General features: G+C 49.3%; 1 protein-coding gene across 25 annotated transcripts in view; it reads right to left on the bottom strand.

Moving 5' to 3' along the window:
• The window catches only part of CADPS (calcium dependent secretion activator), a 211,861-nt gene extending 200,473 nt beyond the window's left edge, over nt 1-11,388 (bottom strand). For 15 of the 25 annotated variants that reach the window (XM_027700561.1, XM_027700556.1, XM_027700555.1 and 12 more), the window contains exon 1: nt 11,212-11,386. In XM_027700561.1, coding sequence (XP_027556362.1) covers nt 11,212-11,277 — 66 coding nt within the window. In that variant the 5' untranslated portion in view covers nt 11,278-11,386. Of the gene's footprint in view, nt 1-11,211 lie in introns of all 25 variants that reach the window. The other 10 variants (XM_027700560.1, XM_027700558.1, XM_027700549.1 and 7 more) reach the window with 3 other exon arrangements.
• Nucleotides 11,389-11,402: the final 14 nt, after the last annotated feature.

Below are 11,402 nucleotides of genomic sequence, written 5' to 3' on the forward strand. Positions count from 1 at the left end.
AAAGGCAATTAGAGTTCCAAGATGCATGGAGGGTAATTGCACACACTATAAATAGGTGGTGGGAAGACTGTCCTGCTCAGCAGGATCTGATTCACTTTTGGGGTGACTTCTGCACAGAAAGGAATATTCTGGTGTGTGACAGAAGCTGAGAGAAGGGAGTTTACAGAGAGACGAAATTACAGGAAGAATTTCTATCACTCACATCCTGCTGCATGAGATATGCACCAAGCAGGAGCTTTGTCACAGAGGCTTTAGAGGCTGGAGTTTGAGGAACTCCAAATAAAAGTTCAGCAGCAGAGGTGCAACACAGCCTTAAGAAGAAACATTCATTTTATACCAGCCAGCAATTTATATGGCACTGGAATCTGGGCACTTCAGTGGCTGCTACTATTGATGAGGAAACCTTCTAACAACACCCCCGGAGATCACATCCTGCTTAGCTCATGACCCTTGTACAAGCACATGCACTTGTAACAGCACTTAACAACAAGCAAAATCAGAGGTTTAAAAGTGGAATTCAAATGCCAAACTCACTTCTCCCATCCTCCATCATGCCACCAGCATGCTCCTTCTGTTCCCTACCTGTGCCTCAGATGTGCTCACTCTGCTCTGCAGACATGTAACCTCCTCCCCAGGCTGGTGGAACTCTTGAGGGGATGCCCCTGTCTCAGCCGTGCAGGCTCATGGTAGCTGGTGCAAGCAGCCAGCTCAGTGTTTAAAGAACAGGCTCTCTGATGCCATTCCCTGCCCTTCCTTCCCTCCCTTCACCAGTTAGGCTAGAACAAGTGCACCAGCTGCCACTCTTCCTGCTGGGCACACGGCTCAGGCTGTGGGGGAATGTTTTGTGAGAGATTCTGGGGAAGAAATAGCCCTCAAAGCAGAAAAACATCACGAGACCCCAGCTGAAGGCAAGGGAAGGGTCTTTGCAGCATTGTGGCCAACATCTTTAAGAGCAGAAGGTACCACTGAAATCCAGGAGCCCACCAACAAGCAGGCAGAGCCTTGGCCAAAGTAAACCACCATTGCATGATCAATTTGAGTCTTTTGAGGACACCAGTTCTCTCTTGAGACAGCTAGAGGCTAAGAAAGTATTATTCTCCACCATTCCTGCATGGCTGTGGGCCATACCTGCCACAGAGCAAGTGGGGGATGAAAAAGGAAAACACAGCCACAGCTGGAATCTGTCAGCAATCCCTCCTCACTGCCCCAGCTCCTTCACAGATACCTTTCCAGAGGAGGAAAGTTTGCAGACTGAAGCACCAAACAGCTGATAAAGGGAGGGAGCAAAGCTGCCAGTTCCCAACTCCAGACTCCCTCAGACAGGCCCGGTGCCCTTCCCAAATCCCTGTTCCTTCCCGTCGCAGAGCATCGGCATCGATTCACGCTCGAGAGCTGCTCTGCCCTCGCGAATGACTGAGCACACACAAAGTCTCTGCAGTCCTAACTCCAACTAGCTCTTGGCTATGCACCAAAACCCAACCCCGTGCAGCTCAGACAGCTGCACGTCCCCAGATAACAGCAGCAGATGGCTCCTGCCTGGAGGTCTCGCTGGCAGAGGGTGGTCTGCACAGCCACGGGTGGGAGGCACAGAGCTGGTTTTTGCAGCAGGCACTGCTGTCGGGTCATGCAGCGTCACCCATGGCTGAAGAAGGGCTGGCTATGTCCTTCCTTCATCCTTGCACTGTCACCATGCAGGTAGCAAAGCAGCTGGCTCCTGCTGCATCACCCCATTAGCTTCCTTCCGAGGCAGCGATGAGTCTGTAGTCTCTGGTTGCAAGAAGAATGGGAGCAGTCTGCTGGGAGGGAGGGAAATGTAGGGGTGGGGGCAAGAAAAGCAAACTTGGGCACGTGCAATATGCAAAGCATTTGTGCCCTCTTCCTGAATTAGGAAAGGGTGTTTGGCATCTTAGAGGAAAACTGCCTTCGCTTGATGTTCTGCCTGTGTGATACCCGTATCACCTTCCAGCTGCCTAAATCCTCTGCTGCTGAGCTGTGGGACCAGCTGATCTCAACAGCACACCAGGCAAAGTGAAACCCCCTCCTTGCAAAAGCTACAGCCCCTGACAGCATCAGCAGCAGTGCAACAGAAACTTCTGCATGGCTTCACCTAATTGCTCCCAAATCACCCAGTATAACTCCTGAATGCCCCTTCCTTCCCAGCTCCCACCCATCAAACAGGGACACCTGAGGGGAGACAGGTTGCATCTGGTTGGCTGCTCCTGGAGGAGCTTCTCCCTTTCACAGCCACCTGCACCAGCCACATGTCAAGGCTGGCCCAAGTCAGCCCAGAAACCTCTTCCCAAAGTGTCTTTGCAGTATTTAGGTTTACTTGGCCAATGGGCTGGACAGGGGTCCCTCAAATCTCTTCTTGGGGATAAGAGTCTGTTTCCAAGCAAAGCACCAGCTGGAAATGCGATGTTACTTCAACGAGAAGGCACCCACCTCATCTCAGTCCTATGAGCATGGTGCTGTATTTAGAAGCATCAGTTTATCTTCCCTCTGACAGCCAAATATCAAACCCAAGTCTCTTTATCTCACCGGGGTGCCACCAGCCAGGCAGCTTGTCCCCTCCTGTCCCAGCTGGAGTCTGTATGTCAGCTGTGCCACCCAGGCTCCAAAACAACCCTCATGCCCGCACACCTGCATCCCTGCCAACAAAGGGAAATTGCCACCCCTCTCTGAGGGGCTCCAAGGAAAGCAAGGGGCTGCTCCCCTGTGCTATAGAGGTGGGGAAGCACTGTGGGCTGTGGCTACATGTTGGGGTGCTTAAGATGGTAAAATCCTGCACTCCGCCACACAGGCTTCTGTACCTCAGGGCAATGCCAACCTAGCATCATCTGGCCTGACAACAAAATAAATTCCCTAGGAAAGGGAGAATCACATCCTGCAGGAGTCAGCATGCCCCGCACACCTCATCGATTGCAAACATATGTTGCAACTAACAGACACCAGTGGTTGCTACAAACTCCCTGTGCCATCCTCTCCAGCTCAGTGGGTGCTTGGGATCAAATTCAAAAGCTAGTGCAGACACCACTGATGCTCTTCACAAGCCATCGTGAGATGGTTTCAACAAGACATTTCTTAACAAATAGCTTCTTCTATCAGTACTTCCTCATGGTGTGAGCCTGGAAAACAGCCTTTCCTCCCTACTACCTTCCTCCCCTGAACCAGACAGGCAATTGGGAGCCAAACCACCCCCTTTTAGCCTTGTTCCAAGGGACTGAACTGTGTCTGCACACACCACGGTGCTGCAGCTGCTCTGGATACAGTGCTCCTTTCTCCTGCAGAAGTACATTAGGCAACAACAACATCCAAAACAAGTACTTCTTTTCCACTGCCAAAATCTTAATTGAATTTTTTTTCCCCCAAGATTCTTCCCCTGTCTGAAGACAGTGAGTGATGGATTTGCAGGGACAGGGTCACTCTGCTCCATGCTTGTGCAGGATTAGATCGAGTTCATATGTGGTGCTCATCCTAAATCAAGTGTGGATCTAAATCCCACCCCAAGGAGGGAGTCTGCAGGAGGTCTACAGAAAAAGCCAGACTTGAAGACTCATCATTTTAGGAAGTCAAAGAGCACTCTTCCCTTGTGTGAATGTCACCCTAATTTAGCACACGAGATCACAAAAGGCCACTGCTGGACCATCAGTGGGCAGCCCTGTTTGCCAGGGTATTGTACAAATTCATTGTGGCATCAGCCCCAAGTCCTACCAAAGTCAGTGGGGTTCCTTTGAGATCTGTACATCACATCTCCAGTCCGCAAAGATAAACACTGCAGCACCATCATTAAAAAAACCCCTATTCTTTGGGCTAGGAAAAACCATGATTAAATCTAGATTTCATTAATTTCTTCATCAAATATTAACATTTGGGTACGGGGAGACACGGACAAGGGTCACTATATACCTGACACTAATAAAAGTCCTAGCTCTCAGCCTTGCTGTGAAGTAGACAGGCAGGTTTTGAACTATGACAACTACAAACACGGCATCGCTTCCCCCAAGCTGAATAAATATTTGCATGACATTTTGACTCAGGTGTTTAAATTCTAGAAAACGTCTGACTTTATCAGCCTGAATCACAGACAAACAATACCAAATATTATCACTAAAAGCACCTTTTCAAACAACAATTTCGAAAGGTTAACATCCAACACTCAGCAACTGTTCTTATGTCTGGTTTTAAGAATGAAGCCCACCCAAATCAGAGGAAAACCCAGGTGAAATATCCCAAATATCCTGTACCCATAAATAACTCCTTCCTAAGCAGGTACCAGGTTAGGATGCTCTGTGTACTTTTGTCAGTAACTACAAGGTAACAACACAGGGGAACTCCCCAGGAACCTGCCATCTCTTGCATCTCCCCTCTCCCACCTCACGAAGACACAGCTGGACCTGCTGCTGAACCACAAGGATAACCCTATGAGAAGGGTAACCCAATTCTGACCCACTGGGAGCTGGTGGTGCCACCTGTGTGAGGAGCAGCCAAAGGTAAGGAGACAACTCCGCCTGTTCTGCCATGGCTGCACCACGCTCCAAAAGAGCTGGGGAGCAAGGTGGCACCTTCCCTTGGACCTCACCCTGCTCTATTTCCAGAAAGAGAAAACCTTTGAGAGGCCACCTATCAAACCCCTCCTCTGAGGAGCCACCTGTTCTCCTGGGTGATAAACAGAGAGGAGCTGCTCACCACCAGGGAATGTCCCCTTGTCTGCTGTTTTAAAGGAACTCTACTGTTTTAATTAGTCTTAACTTTCAAAGACACGCTAAAATATATGTGATTCTTAGAGATCAGTCCATGGGGGAAACCCTGGCACTGCTGAAGTCTTTAGCTGGATTCACATCAACACCACCCGAGCAGCAGCTTTACTGATCATACTATATCGACTGGTCTTAACATACTGATCAAGTTTACATAATTAAATAGAAATAGGATGTTTACTTTGTACCATCCTGGACTAAAGCACTGGCAGTAGCTCTGAGGGGTTTGTATGCACACAGTGCTCCTAGCAGAGTTGTGATGGCTGGGCTCCTACTGCTAAACCACACTACAAACTAAGTAAATACTTCTCCAGCTAGCAAAAAATTGCATAGGGAAATGACTTGCCTACCAATTCCCACTTAGGTGAATGAGAACAAGTGACTCACCACTCAACAGAAGGAATTACAAGTTGTGCAAAAGGCAAAGTGCTTCGGGGAGAGTGTCTAGACTATGCAGAGCAAGGCCATAAATAATACCTTTTGGAAACTATGGGCTTTAGCAGGGGTTGGAGCTGCACAATCAGATAAGTCTTCTCCATTCTTGGTTCACAACATCTCTGGCCCAAGAGGTGCCACCCACAATAACTGAAATGTCAGGCTATGGATCAAGAACTGCAAAGTTTTACAACAGCCAAAGACCAAGCTCACAGCCTATTTAATTACCTGCTTCACAATCCAATAAGCTGCAAGTATATAAATAGCCAAAGTATGACAAATATTTAATATCTCCAGAATTAAATTAAGATAAGGCACTGGCAAAATAAATTATAAGTGTTTTGACTGAAAATAACCATTTTCTGCAGAATCCAGGCGATTTGAGCACAATAATCACATTCTGCACTCCACACTGCTAAGGAGCACAGCATCTCAGATGTGCCAGATCTTCCTCCCCACAGTGATGCTCTGAACACAGGCTTGTCTTCACTTTGGGGCTGGCACAAAGCTGACCCAGGGACAGCCCCAGCTGAGAGCCCAGCCACACACAGAGCTCTCATTTGATGGTGACAGTGGCCTACGCCCACACTGAGCCACCTACGTGGCAAAGTCATCCCCTAACTACTCTTTCAGGTTTTTATAGGCATAGCACTAGTAATTATCTTGCAAGCTTTGCTGCAACTACAGAGCTGTCCATGAGGTCCAGCTCACGCTTGAGACCTGCATCTCCTCCTTAAACAGCACTAGAGAGCAACAGAGGAACAGAGAGAAAACACGCAGAGCACCGTTTTTACCTCTCCTCCCCTGCAGAGCTGAGAAAACCACACCTCCAAGCATTTCTCGGGGCCAGCAAAGCAGATTCTGACCATAAAATCAAGTTCCTCTGGCAGAAAGCTGCTAAAACACATCCCAACACCACCTGAGTCAATGTCTGTCCCAGAAGAGCAATGTGTTGGTGATTTTAAGAGAGAACTTGTGTAAATATGGCATGAAACTAACAACCCAGCCCATGACAGGGAAGAAGTATGCGATTATTTGGAAGGCTGCACTAGCTTTACTATGTTCCTAACTGTTGTAGCATCTGTGTGCATGCTGAAATGGCAGAAATTTGATAATTTAAGGTGCATTGTAACCAATTTAACAGTCTGACCCCTCACACCTGTTCTGCATTAAGCACTGTGCTTAAATCAATCACCATTCAGCAAAGCACAAGCTTAAGCACTTCGCTGAATTTGACTGAGAATTTTGCTAATGCACCAGACGTCATCCCACAGGCTTACACAGGGACCCAAATCACAAGCCACTTCTCCCAGGAGTAGCTCTGGTAATCTGCAACTAAGCTGGAACTTTTTTCATCCCACATTTATCCCACTGGGAACTGATTTACTCTCCCGCCTGCCCGCACCCTTGTTCTACAAGGAGGGAGGAAAACAGGCGATGGCAACCACAACTGCAGTGATGTCTAACCTAATGTGCTCTCCACATTTTATCTCCTAACAAGTTCTTCCTGCTACCCCTTTCCCAACGAGTGTTTTCATGGGGCTGGCAACAATCTGGGGAAGATCTCTCCATTTACGCTATTCCTAGGTTGTGCTGTGCCTTTTGGCTGCTGTGCTTTGGAGGTATTTAGCAAGAGGTACAACCCACATCCAAGGATGCTTAGTCTGCACCACTACAGACACACACTTGTCTGACATCCCCAGGCTGCCGGCTGAGCTCTCCTCCCAAAGGCTTCAGACAGTTGGGATCAAGTGGGAAGAGGCACCGAGCACGGCTGGTTGTCTCAACTCTACTTCCAACAAGTCAGCATGAGCTAGAGAAAAGACTAAATACATCCTGGGCAAGCAATTACCAAGCTAAGTGCCATCTGCGGTAATAAAACACTTTGTTCTGAGAGCAACAGAGCTGGCAAAGCCACTTTCTTCCTGAGCTGCATTGTGAGGCCGGAGCCTTCCATGTCCAGCAATATTGTAAGCTCTTCCGGGAGCTTTTTCTCCACATTCAGTAGGTCTCTTGTTCAGATTCCCCAGTGTCTAGTAAGGGCTGCCCACACACTGCTACCTTCCTCCCACCTGGGGTAGGAGATAAAAATGGATCTCCCTATTCTCACCTAGCTTTTCAGGGACAAGTGTCTTGCAGACCACTGTCAAATGTGCCTGGAATTCAGCAGTGGCTTAAAAAAGGACTCTAAGTAAGTAAGACAGCACAGGAAGGTATCTAATAAGACTTTTTTCTTTTCCCTTGGGAAACAGTGGTAGTGAGATGTAAATAAAAGAACTTACAGGTAGACATCACAGATGTGTAGTTACTGAAGTGAAGCTTTACCACATAAACATTAAGATAAACCTGAAGCAGAGGTGTAGAATTGAACACACTGATCTAGAAAACAATTTTTACTCTGTTGCTGAAATTTCTGGGGTGTCAAGATTGGCAAAATACCAGCTCTGAGTGGCATCTGTTTAAATTTATCTGGAAATCCAAAACTGAGTTTGTTGCTGGTGTAAACAAACAACGCTGTCATGCCCACGTGCTGTATATACGCAGCTACGCCATCCATTCAAACTTTTCCACTGTTCGCTTCACCCTCATACATTATCATTTATCAAACGGCATGTCAAACCTTTCTGTTGCAACACTACCTTAACTACACACTTCCCCTTATTCCAAGGTGGTTTCTGAGTGCTGCAGAACACCAGGCTGCATTTCCCAGCTCCCCAGCACTGCACACAGGCGTGCAGACACATAACCAGTACCCGCGGTGCCGGTGCATTTGCACCACGGTAACATGCAGCTCCCCGGGGCTCCAGGTACCAGCCAGTTCTGAGACAGCAGTGCTGCAGGATCAAGGAGGGAGGATTACACACCTCAGGGGAGGCACCACAGGGATCCTCAGCCCAGGCAAGAACTTCAGTGCTGTGACCACAATAAAATCAATTGCTTTCTTATCTGAGAAAATTGCAAAGAAGATGAAGCTACAGAAGCAGCCCTGGGCTCTGGGAGCCTGGGCAGGGGCTGCCTGCGACACAGTCCATCTCAGCTGTGGTCCTCCTGTAGGTATGGGCTGGCTCTTATCAGGTAAGCCAGCCAGAAAACCACTCTGCAGGGCAACAGCCTCACTGCCTCGCCTGCAAGGCCACAGTCCCCTGCCTGAGCTGTGCTTGGGGGTGGCAGCATCTCCCATGCTACAGGGAAGAGCTGTGAGCCAGGTGAAGCCAGACCTCATCCTCCTCCTTCCAGCACTGGTCAGGACCTGCTGAGCATGGCTAGGGACAGGTCACCAGCCATCACCACCACACAGATCTGCCCAAACACCTCTGAGGTGGCTGCGTGGCACCTCCCTGACACGGGTGTGGGGTCTGAGCAGCCCACTGTGAAGCCTGGCTGGTCCCCTTGCCTTGTCAGAGCCTCAGCGGGGATCCCAGATGTCCTGCCTATGGACAGCAACTCCAGTGGGCAGATCTGCAGGGTCAGGCCCTCCCACCCCCAGAGTGCCCACATGTGGATCCAGCAGCTCCCTCCACAGCCTCTCCATCCAGCACCATCAAGAGAGGAGGGAGCGCAGTGCTGCACACCAGCCTGGGGACTGGGGGTCTTCTGCTCCCCATTTCTCCCAAGATGAAACACTTCCCTGGCAAACAGCAAACTGTGAGGATGGAGAGACAAATAGAAAAGGAAGCAGTTTATTCCTCCTCTGCTGATGAGCAAAAACTGAGACAGCAGCTCCCATTAGAGCAGGACCAAAACCCAGTTTTCTCCTACCTTTTCCCTAAGGAGCAAAATGCATTTGCATCACTCTGATGAGTCTTGAGCGCCTGGTATTTCCATCATTACTAAAAGCCCAACCAAAACACTGAGGCTGAAGTTCAGTAGCCAAGAGAGGAGTCCCACACGGTCACCCTCTGGTCACCCTGCAGCCAGAGAAGGAAGTATGGTCTTTCCGAGAGGAATGCGTAAGGAAAACAGAGGACATAAGTCCAGCAACAAACTGCGGGCTCTGGCAATCCTTTAATTGACTTCAGTAGGAGCCTTGGCTAAGGAATAAGGGCAAGGATTTATTCCCAGCAGGACAACTGAATATAAGGATATACAGAAGACAAAAACCCAGAATGATTTCACCTTTAAAAGGGTGAATTTAATTTGACATGTGTTGTCACGTTAAATTTAACTTTCCCAATTCCATCTCACTATTAAGTTTGAGGGGAGACGGTCAGCCCCCAAGACACACCTATTTTACCTATCTGTGTAAATAAGCCAGACATGTTTCCCTACATTCTTCATTTCACAGAGGATGGATTATCTCCTCCCAAGATCCTGCGTAACTTCTCCATGTCCTTGAGTATTGCTGCCAGTTGTCATTACTCCTCATTTTTTTGTTTCACTTGCACTTTATTCACTCCCTTTTCCTCCTCTCTTTCTGTCCCTTCACAATGCACTTTTTTGATTTCAGGGACTATGAACTGTCCTTCTTCCCAGCCACTCTTCTCTGGACCACAAGATGCTGCCTGCTCCTTTGGATAAACTCCTTGTCAATTTTGGTTCAATTTCATGTGAGTTGCAGGGCTTGTTTGTTTGTTTTTATTTCTGCAAAACTAACAATTACTTATATTTCACAATCTTTCTCTAACACAAAGAAGTTACACAGGAAAAAAAAGCCAAAACGACTTTGGAAATTCACAATCTATTGAAAAGGCAAAAATAAATAAATAAAAGCATCTCGAAACCTAGCTATAATTTCAGCTATGCCCTTTGCTCAGCAAACAAAAGAAGATCATTGAGCCTTCCAGCAACACCAGATTGTCCTATATTGCCTTTAAACTACATGAGACAGTACGGATACACTTTCCTACCTCCGTATGTTGCAATGACTAATAATAGTCCTGTGCTGTAGCAGAACTGAATGTCGTTTGCATCAATACAACCAGGAGTCTGCCTGAATTGTAAAGGTCATTTGTGAACACAGAACAGTATCAAGGCTAAAACTGCAGTCTAAGAAACTCAACTGAAAATGGTGAAAAAAAATCAGCCAGCTGTTCCAGATTGCTACATCCCATCACAGACCCAGCTCTGGCTGCCACAGGGAAAAAGTTGGCTGCATTTGACTGGAAGACGCCCGTGTTCACATCTCAGAGAAACTTAAATTTCTGTCCTGGCCCATGAGTTTGTGCCTTAGAGGAGAAACAAGCTCCAAGGCAGCTCCTTGGGATGGGGAGCTCAGGTGAAGCGTTCCTGCCCAGCCTCCGCCTAGAGCAGCACACGGCCCTGCCGTGGTGACGCACTTGGGGAGGAAGAGTCAGGACTGTGGCAGAGACTTCATCGCAAACCTCTGCTGCCCCATTTTGCTGATAGGGCAGTGTCAGGGAGCTCGCTGCACACAAACACTTGCAAGAAGTTTAAATGAGACTCGGCAACTCCCCAAGTCAGTGCAGGCACTCCCAGTTAAGCAAACTTTGCAGTAAGCATGGAGTTGTGGAGTCCCTTTCAGGAGGCAATGACACGCACCTGGTGTTTTCCAGCAATCTAACACATCTCTCTCCTTTCAACAACCTTTAGACGACCAACATCCCAAACTTCCCAAATCCCAACGTTGCGTAACTAGCAGCAATGTCCTATGTCACCGTGCAGGCTCCGTGCTGGAGGCCACGTCGGGGAGCAGCAGGGAGGGTGGCAAAGGGTCAGGGGGCTCCCCTGAGCCCCGGGACAGGGCTGCTGCCAGCAAACCCCAACACGCGGGCCCAAGGTGCCCTGTGCTGGGAGTGCCCTTGGGGTGCCCGGGCGGCTGCAGGCCTGGGGAGCAGGAGGACAGGCAGGGAATGCAGGCAGGGGCATTTAGGGGAGCGGGCAGCGCAATAGGTAAGCTGTGGGCATGCAAGCAGGGGGCAGGCAGGTGGGTGAGTGACGAGGGTAGGAGGACAGAGGCAGGGGCAGGCAGGGAGCAGCCAGGGGTGGGTGATGGGGACGGGAGGCCGGGCCTGGCCGGGAGGTCAGGGCCGGGCAGGGAAGGGCAGGGCAGGGCTGGTACCTTCTGCTGCCGGCGGGCCATGTCGGTGGGCTGCTTGGCGTTGAAGGGGTAGGCGATGCAGCGCATGACGAAGACGTAGAGCTGCAGCTTCTTTTTCCTCTCCTCCTCCTCCCGCTGCAGCCGCTCCAGCTCGTCCTTCTCCTTCTCGCTGGCCACCGAGGGGCTGGGGCTGGCGGGCCGCGCCGCGCTGC

This window comes from Neopelma chrysocephalum, unplaced genomic scaffold (assembly GCF_003984885.1).
Source record: "Neopelma chrysocephalum unplaced genomic scaffold, ASM398488v2 Primary Assembly neopelma1_147, whole genome shotgun sequence".
Taxonomy (NCBI): domain Eukaryota; kingdom Metazoa; phylum Chordata; class Aves; order Passeriformes; family Pipridae; genus Neopelma; species Neopelma chrysocephalum.